At 46.2% G+C, this 21005-nt stretch overlaps 1 protein-coding gene across 1 annotated transcript in view; it reads left to right on the forward strand.

The window, feature by feature from the left end:
* The window catches only part of CACNA2D4 (calcium voltage-gated channel auxiliary subunit alpha2delta 4), a 119845-nt gene that overhangs the window by 1938 nt on the left and 96902 nt on the right, over window positions 1–21005 (forward strand). The window contains exons 2-10 of the mRNA XM_066549571.1: window positions 2879–2960; window positions 7957–8073; window positions 9554–9613; window positions 11166–11328; window positions 12067–12198; window positions 13129–13189; window positions 14072–14222; window positions 15797–15871; window positions 16862–16951. Of these exons, the coding sequence (XP_066405668.1) occupies window positions 2879–2960; window positions 7957–8073; window positions 9554–9613; window positions 11166–11328; window positions 12067–12198; window positions 13129–13189; window positions 14072–14222; window positions 15797–15871; window positions 16862–16951 (931 nt within the window). The remainder of the gene's footprint in view (window positions 1–2878; window positions 2961–7956; window positions 8074–9553; window positions 9614–11165; window positions 11329–12066; window positions 12199–13128; window positions 13190–14071; window positions 14223–15796; window positions 15872–16861; window positions 16952–21005) is intronic.

Raw genomic sequence — 21005 nt, forward strand, 5'->3', positions numbered from 1 at the left:
ACCAAAACACAAAAGTCGCCCTTTTGAAATGAAATTTCAGCAGGGAAATACATTGGCCAGAGGCCCAGAGGGAGTAAGTCAGCAGAAAATGGCTCTGTTTCATGGGTTACACGGGGACATTTTAGGGACACAAAAGCAGAGTCCTTCAAGCAGCAGCTGGGTTCAGGCAGGGTGAGGTGACACAAGGCTCAGTCGGGCTGTGCTGCTCCCCAAGCCGTGTCTGGCTTTGTGCATCGTGCTTGGATCACTGCCAGCTCATTCCAGAGCCCGCTCCTCTCTGACTCCAGCAGTGCAAAAATCTGCTCAGTCAGTTCCTAGTGATGCTTCTGGGGTGCCAGTTCGGCACACAAACCACCTCTTCTTCCCCGCTGGACACAGCTCTGCTCAGTAGTGGTGAGGAGTTGGGGCTGGCTTATTTTGGGGTAATGGAAGCTCTGGGAAATGCTGGTGGGAGAGGCAAAGATCAACCTGGTGTGGCCTCTTTAGGCTGCTCCTGTTGCCTTTATACACCTGCTCCCGAGCTGGACAGAGCCAGAGACCTTAAAAGAAACTTCTCTGCAAGCTGATGAATTTCAGACTGACCTTTTCTCTTGCTTGTTTATGAAAAAAATTAAAGGAACCTATTTAAGTTCAGCAGGCTGCCCTTAATTTCCCAGTATTCTAAGGTTGCTCATTTCCCTGGCAAATAATTGTCTTTTAAATATGAAAATGCCAGTGTATTTCAGCCTCTTCACTTTCCTATTTTGCAACTTCCATGAAATGCCACCAGATATGTTTAATGACACAAACTTTAGCCCTGTAACACAGGGATTTGAGACCTCTGAGCCCTCTCATTCCTCTGTGCCCCTTAACTTTCTAACCAGTCCTCCAGAGCTGCCAGTCTCTGCCCCTCTCTTTGGTCCTTCTCTCTTTGTGCCTCATTCTTCCTCTGCTTTGAGACCAGAAGCAATACCAGTCCCTGAGCCAGAGGAGACATCCCAAAACTATACAAACCCCTTTTTTATTCAAATCCTGCTGTTGCTGGAAGTTTCAAGAAGTTGCTCAACTGCAGCCACTAATCAGAAGTTAACACCAGAGACTCTTCCACCCTGCTGGGTTGAAGAATGTTGAGGGCTGGAAGGAGCAAGGGCACACTACACATATGACACAAAGCAGAGGTGAGGGGAGGGAAATGGGGTAAAAATAAACATCCCTCCTAAAATTACTATCCCTTCATGTTTAGGTTTTCTTTTTCTACAGTAAAAGGCAAGGAGACTGGAGAATATTTGTTAAATTCAGCACAAAACATCTTGTACATAAAACTTATAAAGCCAGTAGCAGCAGATGGGCATCAATTTAAATGTTGATCCAGAGATCCTCATATCTAGGGGAATGATTAGTCACTACTACAGCAAACAGGAAAGCATCCCATGGGATCCCTGTTTCCTCTTTTATTCCAGGCTTGCTAGAATAACTCTGATATAGCCCAATAAATCCTGGTCTCCTAGAAAATATCTATATGCTTTTTTCTCTAAGGATGAAATAGTGAGATAAAAGCTCTGGCTCTGCAAATAAGATGCAGAGCACAATGAAAAAAAAAAGAAAAAAAAAAGAAGAAAAGAAATTGACTTCACCTGGTGCCAGTTCACCCTGAGTGGTTAAATATGAATGCCTCATTGCCAATTAAGGATTGATTTTAAAAGGCACCCACTCTCTCATGCTTTTTTATAGCAGTGAGAAGAGGTGCAGAGCTGAAGCTTTGTGTTTGCTCCAAATCATCCTGTGTGTTTAAAAAAGCCTGTGTGTTCCTGCGTGCAAGAGGGGAGTCTAAGCAGGCTTTCCTAGGTAGAAGTGAGCTCTTGTGGTTATTCCACCATTGCTGTGCTGGCTTTTCTCCTGAGCTCATCTCTGTAGTGGTGTGTTATTTGTGGTGCAATGCACTGGGAAATCAGGCCCTGAGGTTAAAGCCTGCCTGGGACTCAAAGAACTCCCCTGGAAGCTGTAGGTAAGACTCTGCACTTATCATAAATACGTGTAAGTGGAGAAGGCCACTCATTGCATTAAATAAATCTCTCTTAAGTGAATCCTTGTTGAGGGAGCTGCCTAGCATGGCTTGTGTAAGTGCTGATGAAGTGCTCTGTCAATTTTGGGAGCTATCTATTTTGATTTGGGTGGCTCAGTGTTCAGGCTGCTCCTCAACATCTGAATGTTCTCCACGTGGGATCACTGCCCTCCATTATTTCCAGGATGGCACAAGTTGGGGGTGCTTTACAGTGACAATGTGCATAATCAGCTGTGGCATTATCGAGCAGCAGCCCTGCCAGTGAGAGCAGGGAATTTGGCTGGCTCATCAGTCTCTGGCCTGCTCTGCTGGAGGAGCTGAATCCAACGGCTGAAAATCCAAGGGGTGAATCATGGCACCTTCTCTAAGTCCTGACACTTATTTCTCTTCAGCAGATTTGGCACTGGGTGTCTAGCCCTTCACCCCAGGGCCTGTCAGGAGAGACAAATAGGTGTCTGCAGAAAGCAATTTATTTCCCTTTGCTAGCAACAGAAGGAGCTCAGATGCTATCTAAGACCAAATTTCCATGTCTAAAGTTAGGTCGGACAAATTCAAGGCCGAGCACAGTGACTGAGACCAGCAGACCTCAGTGTTTCTCCCTGCTCCCCAATCCCCTGGCTGGAATGTCCCAGGGCAGCACTGTCTCCTGCCTTGCTGCTTGGCTGGCTGGAGTCTGGGGACAAAACATTGCCACTGTTGGAGAGTGGCTTGGAGAAATACAGGGGTTTGTGCTCAGGATAATAGAGTTTTACCAGTCTGAAGAAAACTCTGCAGTCTAACCAGCTCTGCAGATTTGGAATTATTAACACTGGTTTTCCTTCTTTTGGCCTTTTTTAGGGTGAAGTCCTGGGCAGATGCCTTTGGTGGGGAGCTGTACTCCATTGTGACTAAGTATTCAGGCTCTCTCCTGTTGCAGAAGGTAGGCAAAACCTGTGAGGGTTCTCTTTGTTTTGTGTCACCTCCCTGTGTGCCTCCCAAGGTTTCCCCCAGGGTGGAGGAAAGAATAAGGCACTGGTGTGCAGCTGTCTTTAAAACCATGGAGCTCCATATCCCTAAGCCCAGAGTGATGCCCTGTGGCCATTCTCCATGAACTGGAGAGCAGATCCATTCAATGCCTTCCCTGCTTTCATCAGCCATTGCTGAGCACTACCTTAATTGCACCACTTTTTGTTAAAAATACTTTTTAACAGCACTCCTCATGTTTCCCTCTGATGATCCCCTCCTTCTCTCCTATGCTGACCCTTCATTCCTCCTTTCCTAAGTCTCTCTCCTACTCATCACTCACCCCATCATCCCCTCCTGCATCTCTCCAGCTGACACTAATTTTTTTTCTTTTTGCTTTCTCATCTGTATTCAGCTAGTTGTTTATCAATTATTTGCATTTTGCCCTTAAGACTCTGCTTCAGGCAGGTGCCCTGGAAGCCGGGGGGCAGAGTTTTGCTTGGCCTGTTCACCAAACAGGCACTACTGCACTAAACTCTCCAGCAGCATTCAAGGGTGTAGCTCCAGGGACTTTAAACAAATGCAGCTGTAGAGAAGCTCCCTTAAGTCAGTGGTGAATGGCTGCTCCTCCTTCAGACCTGGGGATCTCTGCCCTGCACCTCCTAAGTGCTGCTCTGGGGAACAGGTGCCTGCATCCAGAGGAATGCACACTGCACTTTGTGACCATCCAGTTCTTTTTTCTTTCTCTGATTCTCCAGCACAAGCCATGAGTTGCCCCTTACACCTTCTAGGTGTCTGACTTCTGTGTTCATATTAGCAATTATACCTACATCCCAGTGCACAACACAGGATTTGGGTATCACATTCCTTGCCTTGCTGCTAAGCCTTGTTTCCCTGTCCCTAGAGTGCTGCTTTTTGCCTGGAGTAAGGGATCATATCCTGCAGCACTCACTTTGCTAAGTTTGACCAGGACTGGCTTTCAGCATCCATCACCAAGGTCTGTGCTGATCATCAGCTCTTCTTGGGAGGAAAGAGTCACCCTGCAATAAAAAGCTGTCAGCCCTGATAAAGGTACTTGCACTAACTGTGAGGCAGCAGCAGCAGGGTGTGGATGCAGGCAAAAGTTGGGCTTTTAGCAGTTGTGATGATGCTTCTGCATTGCCTGTTGTCCCCTGGGGTCCCCAGGCCATAACTCCCAGTATCTGTGACTCAGAAGGAAAATGTCACTTTGAGCAGGGGGTACAGATGAGCTTGATCCAGCCTTGCTCTGTAAACACTCCAGCAAAGAATCATCTCCTAAATTCATGTGTTGTGTTCTTCCCTAACTTAACTTGAGCAGTTTAAGTAGCTCAAGTTTATCTTTCAACTCCAATTCTTGAGCTTTTTCATCTCCTGTTGTTTCCCTGGGAAATAAGGGAATAGGGGAGAAGCAGCCAGCACTCACTTCAGTCCTTTTCTTTAGGTAGGAATTCCTCACAATTCATCATCTCAAAGCAGGGACCATCCCAAGAGGGCTCCCACTGCATCCCTGGGCACCTCCAGCACTACAAGTGGATGCAGACAGATCTTTTACTAATAAATATAATTTTCATGCACCCTGGCAGAACCTAGATAACTTTATGCAGATTATCTCATTGGCATGTTAGGCCTGGGGAGCCAAACACACCAAAGTCTAGAAATTAAACACATGGATTTACCTGCTCCTCAGGCAGGTAAATCCATGTGTTCTCTTTCTTGGGCTATTACCTGTTTCACATCAAATATTTCTCTGCATGCATGGTTGTGCCCAGATCAGCAGGAAGGGTGGGGAGCACAGTGCAGAGGTCCAGGTGATTCTTTTCTCAGTGCTTGTTAAAGTCAACGGGCATTTTGTCTCTGAGGAAATACAGAAGGTGCTGTCATCTCAGTTTGCATCTTATTTCATGTCTCCCTCATGCCTAATGGTCTTGAAGTAACCAGCTTATTGTAGCTGTGAGAATCATACTTTTTCAGTTACTGAATTCTCTGCATGTAAACTTTGTCTTTAATACTTGGCATAAACTTTCTCTTGTGGTTTTCAGTTTGCTTAGTTTTCTTTGGACTTTTTGTTTGTTTCCTCCAGAAGAACCCTAAAGTCATGTTGCAAACCCAAGTAGTTGACTTCCTACCAGGCTGTGTCATTCTCAGAGGCCTGGTGAGCTAGCAGACATCCCTTGAATCCCCAAGGGCAGGCTTTTATCCTTCATCTCAGCTTTGCCCTGCTGTTATTAGAAAGCCAGAAAAACATGGCAAAGAACAGACAAACTTGAGAAGTTCAGTCAAGACGTTTTCCTGGGTGAAGATGAAAGGAATGTCTTTCACACTCTTAATTTAGTTCCACTAGCAGTGAGTAATGCAGCACTGTGTATTTCAATAGGCTGAATTTTATGGAGGTGGGAACAAGAATATATACTTGGTGACATATCTCTGTTCACAGATAAAACTTAGGATACTGAATTCTGGATATTCTACTTTTAAATCACCACCCCCGTCACGGCAGAAGGGGAATCTTAATGAATTGCTCCTGCTGTTTTAGGGGAATGCTAAGTGTTAGATGAATAAGAAAAGGTTTTCTGTTAGAGCTGAGCTAACTTTTTGGCCTCTTTTCAAACATCAGATCCTTTCAGCCAGTTCTCTGAAGCCTGACTCCTGTTCTGTAACTTGAAATGATCTGATAGCCTGGACCCCAAGCACAGGTTGTACAGGATGATCCTGGCCAACTGCATGCACCTAAGCTGACTCTCAGCCACGGTGTCTGGTGACAGTATTGAAATCACAACTCTGTTGCCCACCATTAGAAAATCTTGGATGAATAGTCATCAATAGGCAGAGATTTCCATGGCAGGAATACAGGCATGTAGTGGTTTGCTGGTTCATTTGTAGGAAAAAAGCTCAAATAGGATTTGAGCTCAAACCTGGTGTATTCCTTAGCAAACTGGAACTTTTGCAGAATTTTTTTTTTTTGTGTTGGGGGTTGGGGTTTTTTTCTTCCTATCTCTGGCTGGATCTCAGGGCTGAGTGCCATGAGCAGACTGCTTTTGATTTTTCATGATTACTTTTACCCCAGTAATATCTACTTGTGAGTATGTCAAAAGCACATAAAAAAAAATAAAAATTAACAGAGAGGGGGAGAAGCCCTGTTGCTTTTACCTGAGGCTGTGGTACAAGGTAACTGGTGGCAGGTCACTTTGTGAAGTGCCTGCTTGCCCGTGCTGGTGTGTCCCCCCCTTGGTGAGCTTTCCCAGGAGAGATTACCCTGCTCCCCCCAGCAGGGCCTGATTAAAGCTCAGCCTGGCAGAGATCACTTCTCTGCTGGCAGAGCTGTGACACACAGCTGAAGGGACAGACACCAGCTGGGTGAGTGCTGCAGTCTCTCACCAGCCAGGCACCACGGTCAGGGGTTGTGGCTGCACATTTCCCTTCTGGAAGCGTGGTTACCCCAACCTTCCTGCTCAATCCCTCCTGCTTCCCCTGCCTGTCCCAGCTCCCCAGCCCCAGCAGAGGGGATGGGAGGCCTGGCATTTTTAATCCAGTAAAACCCTTGCTGTTAATCATGCCAGACAGAGCAAGCAGCCTCCCTGCCATGCCTGCTGTGGGCTGGATGCTGCTGCTATTTCTGTCTGACCTCCTCAGCCTGCCCCATCCTCGAGGCATTTCTTCCTCTGCCTGTGCCCAGTTGTCCTCCTGCATGGTCAAGGAGCTTCTTGAACAAAAGGGACTCCACAGGCTCACCCTAAAGACATGCAAAGTCCTTTCCCTGCTGCTTCCCTCTAATTCAGAAGTGTCACTAGAGCCCCTGCCATCTCCCTGCCCTTTTCACCACCTCATTTTTTTTGCCCAGCCCTGGGTGAGATTGCTGCTCTGATGCTAACACAGTGTGAGGATGGAGGGGGGGCTGTATGCACTGCAGACAAAACTGATGATGAGGGACCAGGGAATTGAAATTGGTTGCCTTTGTGTTTCCAGATTGCTCAAGAGATAAGGCTCTGTCTTTTCTGAAATCAGTTAATTGTCCTGTGTCCTTTCACAGGTTTCATTAATCTTTCTTTCTGGCTATCTCTGTTAGCAGTGGGATTTTTTGCAAAGGAGAAATGAAGACCATTTTAGCCAGTCTTAAAAGAACAGATTTAAGGAGGCAGACCATGCTTACACAATTTAGATGTACTCTTGGTTTTTTTTTTTAATTCCTAGGTTATGTGAAACGTGGTGAGACTAAACTGGTTATCTCTAAAGCTGTCAGATCTAGATCCTCCTCCTTACAGCACCTCTCCCCATGGAGGCAGCAGCAAGTAGCCATGCTCATAATTCCTAGGTTTTGGGAATTGCCTCTGTGGTGCTCTTGGCCTAAATTATTCTCCTGGGTGCCCAATAAGTGGCATCATACCTGTGTATCTCAGCTTTCCTTGGCAGTCTCCTCTGTAAGCACTGAGCAGGCCCTTCTTGCTGGAGAGCTGGCAAGTTCCCTCCCAGGTGGGGTGGCTCTGGGGCAGGACAGCCCCTGCACTGCCAGGACATCTCCCCAGCAGTGCCCCAGAGCACATGTGACATAGGAGGAGCTGCAGTGAGAGCACATGGCTCCATTCCCTTGTGGGAATGGTGTGTGATGTGTATAAAGCTGCTGTGGATGTCAGTGCATGGTTTGGGTTTTTAAAAGTTGGCCTTCTGCTTCTCTCTAATTTGTAGGCACTAATAGCTTCAGGTGCATTGCTCCTTTCAACAGCCACAAGCTCACAGTTGGATCACTTGTTTTTACTTGGTCAAAGTGCTTTGAGTTATGGCCACTGATCTGCACATCCTGGATTATGGGGTGGAAAAGGGGGAAAGGCAAAGATGGAAGGTGATAAAATCAGAGCAGTTCTTTCAACACAAAGACAATACCCAGCTAGCAATGATAGATTCACCCCTCTCCTTAAGAACCTCCTGCTCAGCAGGATTTTCTTCCTTCCCTTGGGTAGAAGTACAAAGATGTGGAGCCAACCCTGAAAATCAAGGAGGTGGATGGCCTGGAGCTGGTGAAGAAGTTCTCGGAGCAGATGGAGAGCATGCTCCGCAGGAAGGTGGAAGCTGTTGAGGTATGACCACTGCCTTTGGGGCTTTGGGAGGGAATTTGTGTCCTGCCAGCCCTGGAGCAGCAGGCATGGGGCTCTGCCTGCACCAGGAGTGTGTGGGTGCAGGGGTTGTGTGAGGACTTCCCTGCCCAGGCAGGAGCCTGCTGGTGCAGCTGGCTGCTCACGCTGAGCTTTAAGCAGACACTGGTGGGAGGATGTGGGCGTTCAGACAAGGGGATGCTGGCTTCTCCCTCGGCTCAAATTAGAAAATAAGACAAAAACAAAGTCTAGGAATAAATATGAGGGAACGAGCACTCTTTTAGGAGACAAGCTGTTTAAAAAGGGGGAGAAGAAAACCTCTCAGAAGTGAAAAATCCAGTTCATCCTTCCATAAAGCACTCTGGCTGCTGAAGACTAGGGCCTTGTTTCAGCTGTGTGTGTGGCTCAAGGGGAATTTCTGCACCTCCTGAGCACAGGCTGCAAGGAAGGTGCTTGGATTTCCAGCTGTGTACATGGGGAAGTGTGGAGGAGGTGGCAAAGGGTCTGTAGCTGTTGCAGTGTGGGAGATCAGAGCAGGTAATCGTTCTGGCCCCCCTTGCTTCCTGCATCTAAGGATTTATCATATTCCTGTGTGTTTACCTACTATGAAAAGCATATTTCTGTAGTCACAGAGCCTTGACTGTTTAAGGCTTCTAATGTGGAAAAGTCATCCAGAAACACATCATTTGAATCTCCAAGTGAAATGTGGGCACATTTAGTCCCAGAGCTTTGGCCAATAACATTAAATTCTTAGCCAGACTTCTCCAGTGTTTGGATTGCCTTATCCTTTGTGAAAAAGCAAAATGTAGTTTTGCTGAGACTGTTGCTGATTGTGCAACCTTGAAAACATGTACGTGTTTAGTTGGATCCCTTCCCAGTCTGTACCAATTGAGAATTAGTGCCCTGAAGCATCATACTGGAGAAAACTGGCTGATTTTATTGCCTTCCATAAATGGTAAGAGCTTACAAATGGCCACAGCATTGCTGAGCCCTTTACAAAATCCAGTCATGGTCTTTGTCTCAGTAACAATACCAGACTGAGACTCCCACAAGGCCTTTTCCTTTGATGAGATACTGACATCAAGCTGGGGCTGAAATGCCTTTCCCAAGGCTTTTTGGAAGGGTTCATGGAAAATAAAATTAAATCTGTCTGTTGTTTCTCTAAATGGACCTGTTTCTGTTTGTATATGTCCTGTGATATCTACCATTGCGCTGGGGTTTAGCAGGGACTCTGGAGTAAGTAGGTGTGAATACACTTGGCAATAAATAGCTGCAAATAATGTACCTTCCAAGCTGTAAAACTGTAGCACAGAATGACAGGTCAGCAGGAGAGGAGGGAAAGAGGGAAGATTATAACCCCAGACGTGGCTGTGGCGAAGGAGGCAATCGCTGATACAGAAGGAAGAACTTCTGGAGGGCTTTGCCCCAGCACCCACTCACCTTCCTTTCTGTGTGCTTGCTTTAGAGGCTGGTGGAAGCAGCAGAAGATGCAGATCTGAACCATGAGTACAACTCCTCCCTGGAGGTGAGTTTATCCTGGTCAGTGACAAACATGGCACACATCCTCAGGGCGCAGCCAGGAACCCACCCCACCAGGTTCCTGGGCTTGGGAATTGCCTTGTCTGCAGGACACTCAGAGACTGCTGCAAGTAAGAGACATCCTTGGCAGATCCCAAACCTAGGAACACCAAAAAGATTTGTCCCTGTGGCTCTGGGAGGGGAAGGATTTGGGAAGACATTGGGCTGTGTGATATTATTGGCGTTACTCTTACTGCACTGGCCAGCACTGTCATTATGAGATGTTTTAGTGCAAATTAGCTGGCACTTTGTGGGTTACTTGACTGGAAAATGAGCTAAAAATTGAGTGTGAATGAACAATGAGGAGGATGCTGTTACAAATACCCACAGCAAACCTTAATCCAAATGAACTGAGTTTCTCACCATCTTTCTTAACAGCTCCCATCATCTTTTCTGTACTAGACAAACACCCACTCGTCAGGACTTCCCTTAAGGTGAAAGTTTAGTGCTGCCCAATCAATTTGGATAATTGGCTTTCTGTTAGTAACTGTTTGTTGTGGTCAAGCTGTGGGATTATTGCTGGTGAGGGGAGCTGGAATGAAAAGGCTGTGGAAGGAAATTCTCTATACACAGTACAAGCACAAGCAGCTCAGCAGAAGGACAGGCTACCCCTGGAAGTACATGTCTCAGTGCTGGAAAAGATGAAAACACTCCTTGAAATCAAGCTGGTTACTAATTTCATTTCACTTATGTTTCCTTTTTTTTTTTTTAAGAGTCCCATTAGCCATGTTAGGTGGGTCAGCTGCATTCACAGTAAGGGGCATGGGTGAGTTGAGGTACATGACTGTATTTGCACACTCCATTTGCACCCTCTGAGTGCTGCTAGTGCTTGAACACTAATCCTTATGTAACCCCTGGCTCAGATAAAGTCAGCAGAAGCACCTTAAAAACATAGGTTAGCCAAGGACAAAGAATGCCCTGGATGTTCTAAAGTGACTGTAGATGGTAAATCCCCAGTGACCTTCGCGGGTGGGGGGACACTGCATTGTCTTTGAGCACCTTCTGCTTGATCCTTTGCTCTCAATGAGTGCCTCCTACTTAGTGTGCCAGAATGAGGGGATAATCCAGCTGGATGTCCAGCAGTGAACTCAGTAAGGGACAGCTGCAGAGACAGGCTGGGTGAGGTCAGCACTTGTGGGTCCTGTGCTAAACCTGGGAGCCAGACCCTGTAAGACCCTTCACCTTTCCAGCTAATCCCTTGAATACATCTGAGGGGCCACAGGAGGCTGCTACCCTGCCCCTGTGCTCTTCAGTGGCTCTTAATAAACGCTCCTGGCATTGACAGTGCTATCAGTCATATGGGCATATGACAGCAACCAAGTGGCCAGAAACCATCATTTGGGCAGCTTGACACTCCAGTTGGTAATAGCTTGTTTGTGGCTCATTTTGATCCTCTTTGAAGCCCTGATTCTCCATGTGTCCCCTCTTTGTTTTAAACAGTGCTGGTAATAGTTTGTCCTATTCTCTCTTTGTCTTTTTTCTATTGTCTTCATCAACAGTTTGATTACTACAACTCTCTCCTGATTAATGATAAGGATGAAAATGACAATTATGTGGAGCTTGGGGATGAATTCATTCTGGAGCCAAATGAGCATTTCAATAACCTGCTGGTGAACACAACCTACAGTGATATCCAGCTGCCCACCAATGTCTACAACAAAGGTAATGGCCTCTGCTTTCTCACTGCTGGTAGGCTGGAAATTATCAGCAGCAAAACTGAAAACAAGGATGGGAATAGAAAAATAATAATTGACAGAGGGGGGAAAAAAAGGCAGAGTTGGAAAGGTGCTGTCCTAAGAGTTGAGGGGGAGCTGGAGTCAGTTGGCTGTTGTGAGAAGAAGGAAGAGTCAGTGCCTAGAGGAGATGCCCATGAGAAACATCAAGGAGGTATGAAACTCTTGCACTAAGGAGACAACAGTATGGAACTCTTGCAATATAATGACAACACCTTTCAAATATTAAAAGGGAGCATTGTTTCTCACTCTTCTGAGGAGATGGGGGCATGGTAGGACAGCCCAGGCTTTGTCAAGGAAAGGGCAGGCAAAGAAGAAAAGCAAGATTCAATGAGGAAAAGAAGAGAGAGAGTACAACTATGTAAAGCCTGTGATGGCCTCCCTGGGTCTCTGAGAGCATTATTCCAACCAGACATAGGGCTCAAGGGCAGACAAGGCTGGAAAGAGAAATGGGGCTAATAGTGTCAGACCAAGCTGAGATCACCTGCAGTGGCCAGTGGTGGCCTGGCCTCCAGGATTCACTTGAATGGGCAGAGAACAGGATGCATCAATGTAAAAGCTTTGGACAAGATTGCATTCCTCCTGAAGCTGCCTTTGTTCCCATCCCTCTCCTCCATCAGGGATGGTGGATGTCCTCCCTTCTTTTACACAGTTTTCTCCCCCACAGACCCTGCCATACTCAATGGAGTTTACATGTCAGAAGCCCTGAATCCTGTTTTTGTGGACAACTTTGAAAGGGATCCCACACTGACCTGGCAGTACTTTGGCAGCTCCACTGGATTCTTCAGGCTGTACCCAGGTAAAACAGTAGAGATTGGCTTTGCTCTTTCAGTGCCACACAATAATCTTGCAGGACAGGGCCTGTGCCATGGAAGAATCCACTCTGGGAAGTCTGGGGCCACCCTAGCCCCAAGAAGGGCAGGATTTTGCAGTGAGCAAAATGGGCTGATAAGGCTGAAGGAGTTATTCTGCAGGCATAAACCCTTTTCTCCCATTAGAATCAGCCCCTCTCATGCACACTGTTCATGCAACCCCAGAGGAGTCTGCTGGCAGGGGTCCTCCAAAAAGCTCTCAAAACACCATAGCAGGGCTCCCCTGAGGGTTTGAGTGGTGGCCAAAGCCTCTCTGAGGACACACGTGGCAGATGCAGCTGGCCAGCCTGACTGGTCATCCACTCACCAGCTGTGAGTGCACATTAGGTCACAGCACAGGAGGGAGGTCCTGTGCTTGCAGGAACCCTTGAGATGCTCTGCAGCTGCAGCCTGCCTGGTGCCACTTGGTCAGATGGCTGCATGCCCTTGTTCTGTGACCTGGCACATGCTGGGGAAGGTGAAAGCAGAGATGGCTGTGAGCAGAGCCTGTAGCAGGGAATCTGGGATGCATCCCAGTCACTGCTGCTGCTTTTTTATGTTCTCCACCACCCTCTGTGAGAAAAAAAAAATCTGTTGAGAACTACATCAAGGTGAGAAAAAAACCTCAAAGTACAAGCAGTTGCTTTGCAGTTGAACAGACTATGCCTAGGTACATTTTTTAATAAACAGTTTACTCGGAACTGCCAAAGACCGAGCAGCTCTGCTCGTATTTCTGCAGAATGGCCCCTGCTGTGGCTGGGCAGCCTCCTGTGCTCCCTGGGGTAGCCAGGTCTCAGCAGGGAACAGCAGCAGTGTGCCTGGGGAGCAGGTGCCTGCCTGCTGTGAGTGCTGATTGCTCCTCTTGCTGCTCCCCTCAGGAATAAAGTGGTTACCAGATGAGAATGGAGTCATCTCCTTTGACTGCAGAAACCGTGGCTGGTGAGTTTTGGAGAGACTTGGCCAAAGCACTTTTGATCCTTCCTCTCTCCCCCTTCTCCAAGGTGACGCCTTGGGGAGCTGCTGATCTCTAATTAATGTCCTGTGGTGCCCCTGCAAGAGATGGGGGGTGTGGTATTTTCTGAGATCCCTGTTGTTGGAAGGAATGATGAATCTGACTCCATGTTCTCAGAAGGCTAATTTATTATTTTATGATCTATATAATATTAAAGAATGCTATACTAAACTATACTAAAGGATTCAGACAGAAGGCTAAAAGATACTAATGAAAACTCATGACTTTCTCTTCACAGTCCAACACAGCTTGGCCCCTGATTGGCCAATAAGTAAAAACAATTCACATGAAACCAATGAAACAATCATCTGTTGGATAAACAATCTTCAACCCACATTCCAAAGCAGCAAAACACAGGAGAAGCAAATAAGATAATTATTGTTTTCATTTTTCTCTGAGGCTTCTCAGCTTCCCAGGAGAAAATCCTGGGCAAAGGGATTTTTCAAAAAATATGACTGTGACAGGGGGGTACATAAATAAAGGTAATAGCAGGTTGTGAAGCCCTGCTAGCAACAGTTTTCCCTGTGGGATCTACCACGTGCCACATGGAAATTACACTTCTGTGGCGGGGAGGTGGTGGGGATATTTAAGTTTCAGAACTGTGGTGTGTTTCAGAATTCTTGGATGTATGTCTGCAGTAGGCTCAGCACTTCCCAGTGCAGGAAGTGAGGTGCTGGGGCCAGCCTGTTCCTGCTGGGCAGCTGTGGCCATGGTGCACGTGGTGCTGGGGCTGGCAGGGAGACAACAGCATGCCCAGCATTCCTCCTCCCTGGCTCTCACCCTGCTTCCTCCTGCTCTTTGTTGTGCAGGTACATCCAAGCAGCCACCTCTCCCAAGGACATTGTCATCATTGTGGATGTCAGTGGCAGCATGAAGGGCCTGAGGATGACCATTGCCAAGCACACCATCGTCACCATTTTGGATACTCTGGGAGAAAATGACTTTGTCAACATCATTGCAGTATGTCTGCCTCCATTCTAGTACTGAGCTCTCTCCTGGTGCCTCACACCCCCTCCTCCTTCCCCTCAGCAAATCACAGTGACCTACCTACAGCAGCACTTCCATTGGATTGGGGGGATTCCCCCAGGACCCTTGGGAAGGCAGCTCTGTGGTCAGCTGGGTGGCTGCCAGCTCACTTCATCTCTCCTCCACAGAGGGTGTTGGCTGCATCTTTTTGCTTTCTTAGGGATATGACTGCAACAGATAAGGGCTACAGAGAAACACCGGAGCAAATAATTCACCCAGCTTGCCGTAACACTGAATTTGGGTCCAGCAGCAGCAGTGTAATCCTCAGGATAATGTTTCCAGGCTAGAAAACTACCACCATGTGCCTTTTTGTGCCCCAGCATCCTGCAAGGCTGCCCTTACCGTTCTGAGTCCATCAGCTGGGCTGCATGGAGCTTGGTCAGGAAGCTTCAGTGTTACTCTCTTCCTTTTTGAGCCCTGGCAGGGTGAGGATGGGCTGGTTACCCACAGAAAACCACACCAGTGACCACAGAAAACAAAACTTCTTTCCATGACTCATAGCAAGACTGGTGCCATGTTAAAGACTCCTTGCCTTCTAATTTTCAAAGCTAATTCAAACACCATCTCCTTCCCCAGGCTTCTTTCTATGATAGCTTGCCAGGCCACAGCCACTGAGATATAAATTCTGCTTTTTGTTGATAGCTTCTTATGTTAGCTAATTAGAAACTCCAGTGGCAACAATTCTGTCTTTATATGACTGGACAGATGGAAGAGTGAACAGTGTTGGCAGAAAAATGGAAGGGGAGTCATTAAGGAGTTTGAAATATCATCTGTTCTTCAAAAACAATCCCAGAAATACCATGTTTATATAGATATAGATATATAGATATATATATAGATATGTTTTTTTAATTTTTTTTTCTTTACTGCACTCACACCAAGAACCTGCTGGCTCAGAGATCTTATAGCCTGACCTAAGTTCCTATTGATCAGCTGAGTATCAGTGGCCTCTTAGGAATTGCACTCCCCTGAACCCTGCAGGAAAAGGTTCACAGGGGCCTTACCAAGCTTTCCCTCACATTTCACAGCCTAGAATCATCTACTCCCCTAATTATCCCAATCCAGTGGATGTGTGCTAATCTGCTTTGTTATTGTTCAGCTGTGCATCGGAGGCTTCAAACCTCAGGTTACAAGCTTCAGCTGGGGACTGACAAAGTCTCCAGAAGTGCAAACTATGTGCAGAAAGTGCTAGAAACAAGGCCAGGGATACAAGTTCATAAAGTGAGGGTAAAAACTTTGTAGTGTGAGTGGGGGAAAAAAAAGTGACTTTGTATGTTTAGATATGCTCAGCTAGAACTCAGCAAAACACTAATTAATGCATTCTTCAAACAAACAGAAGAGTCATCAAAATCCTAGTTTGCCATGATACCCATTTCCCTTAAAAATTGTTTATAGTTATAAAATGGCATCATGTTCCATGCTGCTTTCTGTACACGCACCTAGGACATGAACCCATTTTGTGAATTTTCTCCCATGACAACCCCTTTCTTCTTGTTTTGTCTTTGCAGTACAATGATTACGTTCATTTTATTGAGCCCTGTTTTAAGGGTATCCTGGTCCAAGCAGACAGAGATAACAGAGAGGTGAGTACCAGGCCCCTCTCAGTGTAACTCAGGTAGCTCTTTTCATGTAGGCAGAGCACAGGGTTGAGATGCTGTGAGATGAAACTCCAGGGACAAGGAACTGGGTTTGCATTTCAGAAGCCAGCACCAGTTCAGGGCTGTGTGCTGGCTCTGTGGCTCACCCTGAATTACCCCAAGCTGCTGTGACACAGGGTCCCTGGTCCCCACTGCTGCACCACCAGCAGACTTAGCCCAGGCTGCCTTATAAAAACTGTGTGCAGAGGGAAGAAGGTTTCCATCTTAGACACCCCAGATCCTCAGCCCTCAGAAATGAGAATAATCAGTCCTTTCCTGGTGAATATGTTCTCAGCCTGGCCTGATCCTTCATCAGGGTGGATTGCCAGCAAGCCCTCTCTGAGGAGGGGTTTTGCTGCTCTGATCCAGGACGGTTTAGCAGCCCTGAGGTGGCCAGCCTGTGTCCAGCTGGCTGACTGGTATTTTTAGCTTCTCTCCCTATTTTGTTTTCCTCTTCTCTCAGTTTTTTAAATTTGTATTACTACATCCCTGTATGCCTTCATCAACCAGATTTCTTTCCCAGATTAGCCCCTAGGCCACAGAGTATGACTACACAGGGTGATGCCTTTGCAGGGATTCCCAAAGGATTCCCAAACATCTTAGACACTATCTAGCAGAGAGGGTTTAATTTAAGCAGATCAATGCTGCTTAAGTCATAGACCAGCATTCAGTTTTTTCTTTTTCCCCATCCTGTTTCTTTTGGGTGCCCAGGATATTTTTTTTTCCTGAAGGAGCAGTTAAGGGCAGATCAGATTTCCAGTAGTTTTGTCCCTTCCATGATCTTACATGGATCCTCAGTGGTTCACAGTCCAGAGACAGAGAAATGCAGTCCTGCTGGACTGCACAGCCTTTTCTGGGCTACCCTTTCCTGCCCTGCTCAAAGGGAACACCCTGCCTGCAGTTCATTCCTGGTTTTTCTCCTTCTCTTTTTGCCAGCACTTCAAGCAGCTGGTGGAGGAACTGCAGGCAAAAGGAGTGGGGACTGTGAGCAAGGCTTTGACAGAGTCCTTCAAAATCCTGAGAGAGGTAAGAGTTGGTGCTGGTGTGAGGCTTGAGTGTCCCTGCCCAGCCCTGCACTCCTCTCCCCCAGTGACAGCACATCCCTCAGGCTGCTGCAGTGGGGAGCAGGCAGGAGCTAATCTCATGGATCCCAAATTTGTCACAAGCAGTGTGCAGGGCTCACTTGTCTTAGGGGAAGCATTGGTTTGTGCATGATGTTCACAGCCAGCAGTCCCTGCCCAGGAAGGATCAGGAGCCAGCAAAGCTGTGGCTTCATGAGTTTTCTTAATAAGCCCCACAACTAGGCATTGCCCAGGCACCTTTACAGATGGTGGCAATAAAATACAGTGGATAGCTGAGGGCCACAATTCTGGTTGTAAGTAATGTTATTAGTGAGCAGTGATGATAATGAAGACATGGAAGATTATTCTTCAGATTTATTTCAATGTCGCTTTGCTGAGTGTCAGTGCTTGGGGAAGAAATCCCAGGTACAGGAGAATTAATCCCTCTGAAAAGAACCATAAATTATTCATTGCCTCATTGAATAGGAAATTCAGTAGCCTGGAGGAAAACATACAATTTAATTCTGTTTCTTAAGGAATGGTAACAAGAAAAAGGACCAAGAACCAGCTGAATGCCCCCATCCCCTCATGGCACTGTCTGTAGTGAGCTTGTGGATCATAGAAGGGCTTGGGTTGGAAGGGGCCTTAAAAGCTGAGACAAAATATGTCCTCCACTGAAATAACTGAACCAAAAATACCTCCAGGGAGTGTTGTCCATGCACCCCAGTGGACTAATGTGACTCCACTGCAGTGGAGAATAGAGAAGAAACTCCTTGGTGGGTAAAGAATTTATTTCTTCTGTCTATTTAGCATTTAAAAATGCAGTCAATTTCAGCAGTCATCACTTATTGTGATCCTTGTTGATTCTCTCTTGCTCAATGAGCTCTGAACAGCTCTGAGATTGCTCTTGGAGAGTGCAGCACCCAGTGGTGATAGAACCTTCTGCTGCTACTCACTCACAAGGTGAAGTACTGCTTCCCTCATGCCTTTTGCTCACCTTGGGTGTGGGGAGAAGGCTCAGGCATTGAGCACCTGCAGATGAGGGAAGGTGTCATGCTCTTCTGTGCTTTGGAAATGGCTGTCCATAAAACAATATCTTTGTTATCAAAGAAATGTGTGAAACAGAGTGCCTTAATATCAGCAGCTGGAGCACCCCAGGCTCTGCAAGTAGCACATCTTAAGATAAAAGGGTGTCCCCTGCCAAGTGCTTGTGTGGTTTAAGGGCTCTCTGAAATCATCTCCTCGTGTTTCTTAGACCTGTGTCAGTAAAAGCAGAGGAAAAAGGTTTTTGTCAGTTATTTATTGTCAAAATAAATCTGTGCAGTCACAGTCAGCAGAAGGGGCAACTTTGGTGGAATTGACCACCCCCTTCTCTTCAGACAAAATTCCCACTCTCAGCTGTTCCTCAGGCTCTGCTGTTATTGCTCACGGGAGCACACGCAGGAGAATGAAAATTGCAGCATCACACTGATGAAACAGGCTTTGCTGATTACAAGAGACAACCAGTAATAATATCTGTAATGAAAGTGGCTGCAAAATTTCCCTGGTAATTTTCCTCAGTCCAATTGCTTACAGAATTAATAGCCCAGCAGAGACCCACTCAATGAGGTATGAGTAGCAAAGATGGGTTGAAGAAGAGCACAAATCTCTCACTGTCTTTGTTCTCCTCCATTATCCTCTGGGGGAGACAGGGCATATTTTAATCCATGACACAATTAGCAGATCAGTTTCAGGAGAACAGCTAGCCAGAAACCCCCCCTGTCCCTCTCTGCCATGCTCAATAAACCACTTGAACTCTCCATTTCAATTTAGCCACAAACCAAGTGATTTCAATAAAATAGGCATCCAAGGGAAGCCATGGTCTTAAGCACACATTTATGAAGTGCTTCAAAATTCTCAGGTGTTAAGTGCTATCTTTTGAGATATTTTCTTATTTATTAAATTTTAATCTGTCTCGCTGCTCTCTCTGTTTCAACAAGCTTGGCCTGCCCTGTTCTCTCCCCTTTTTCCTGCAGGATTTATACCCCTTTGTTCTGCTTCCAGGCTGCCTCCCCTGAAACACCACCCTCCCAACAGTGTGTGAGTGCTGCAGCTGAGAGCTATCAGGTGCTAAGCAGAGCAGAATAATTGCCTTCCCTGTTTTACACACCGTAGTCCTCTTAACAGGACGTAAGACAACAGCTACAGTTTTTTTTCAGGCACTGTCACATTGTTAATTCCTATTCAGCTGATGTGTCTCTGCAGCATCACTCCCCAGGCAGTATCCACCCTCCTCTTCTGTGTTCAAGCCACTGCCTCTGCTTTCCAATGTGCATCTGTCCTCCTTTCTCAGGATACACTCAGAGCAAGTATTTTGAAAGCTGTTGCTTTTCCCACCCTGTAGAGGACAAGAAAAGCCGAGTTCTGCTTTCCAAGGCCACCTTGGAAGGATGTTTCCTCTTACGACCAGGCTGATTTAATGGTGCCTTGACTCAGTGTTGATCTCAGAAATCACATAAACGTTGAAGTTAATGGAGTGGGTCATTCCAGAATGGCTATAGGTGGAAAAAAAGATGATGAAACTGGTAACAGACTGGATTTCTGTGAGACACAAAATTCTGAGTAACTTGAGCAAACTGGTACCATAAAAAGAATGAACCTGTGTGCTGATTTAAGTAAGCAAAGGTTTGTGATCTCTCACCTCTCACTTGCGTGTATTTATTTGCACATTCACAAGATGCATGTGCTACTAATTTTTCTAGTAGCATGGTAGATGTTTAAGGAGAGTTTATCCATCCATATTCTGTGTTGTCTGTTGATTGCCTCTTCTTCATCCTTTGGGATCTTGTATGGTCGCAGACAGGTCTCAGCCCATGAAGCAAGTAGTTTAGCTACACCTTCTGCAATTCTTTCCCTTCATGCTGAATTCAAATGCTTTAAATTAGTTTTCTCTTTGACCCTACCACCTTGTGACCTTGCCTGTAATTCATTTATTTGTTCTTTTCTTAGTTTCTTACCACTTCAGCAGATGCCCAGTCATTACAATATTTTCCTTTTGATTATAAAAGATGAAGGTTCTAAAGCATCTCTGCCTAACCATCTCCCTCTGATTTTTATCATCTGGCATTGTATTATTTTTACTCCCTTTCTTGCTTCTTCTATGAACACTTAGAAATTGTTTCTTGATTCCAGTCACATTTTTACGGACCCAGATTCTACAGCATATTTTTCAGGATATGCAAACCTCAGACTTTCCTGTTTACCAGTTCCTTCTATCTTGCTTAATGCCCTTTCTTGTTTCTCCTTCACTGGCTTTGTTTTCTTGTCTACTGCTGATTTTCTCCCCATGAGATGCTTTCAACCAAGTTTGAATTTTCAGTAGTTCTGGAGGCCATTCCAGAGGCAGGTTTGCATAAATAATGGAGCAAGAGGAGATGGAGAGGGGCCGCTCAGTCACCTGGTCAGACATGCACATAATGTGCACGCCTGCCTGCACATCTCTGGGCCATGCTGATGGTTCCAATCTCTTCACTGGGAGCTCTGTGCCAGCCTGTAACTGCAGAGTAAAAGGCAATGAGCAAACAAGGGAGTACAGGAAACTGTGACCCTGAATTAATTAGATCATGCCTCTTAGTCCTGGCAACGTGACTGAAGTTACACAGCTCTGTGCCTCCTTCACTGACCCAGCTCTAGCCTGCATTTCTTCAGACATCTCTTCTGTGGACATGTTATTCCTCATCTCCCCTTCTTTCATGCTCCTGAGACTTCAGTCAGAGCAGGGAATTATGCTCGGAGCTTGCTGCAAATGCTGTCAGATCATTTGCTACAGCTGCAGCCAGTCACAAAGGACCTAAAAACCAGGGATTACCTCTTGTTCGTTTGTTTTCTAAATCTGTCTTTTTAATCTCCATTTCTATGACACTGATGATCTCATTTTCCTTGTTGAAAATATCATCTACTCCTGTAATTAGGAGATTGCTGGTTCTGATACAACATCCAATTTCTCAGTATCTCAGAATTATGAGTTCTGAAGTAAGCTT

This window comes from Molothrus aeneus, chromosome 5, assembly GCF_037042795.1.
Source record: "Molothrus aeneus isolate 106 chromosome 5, BPBGC_Maene_1.0, whole genome shotgun sequence".
In the NCBI taxonomy this organism is placed as follows: Eukaryota; Metazoa; Chordata; class Aves; order Passeriformes; family Icteridae; genus Molothrus; species Molothrus aeneus.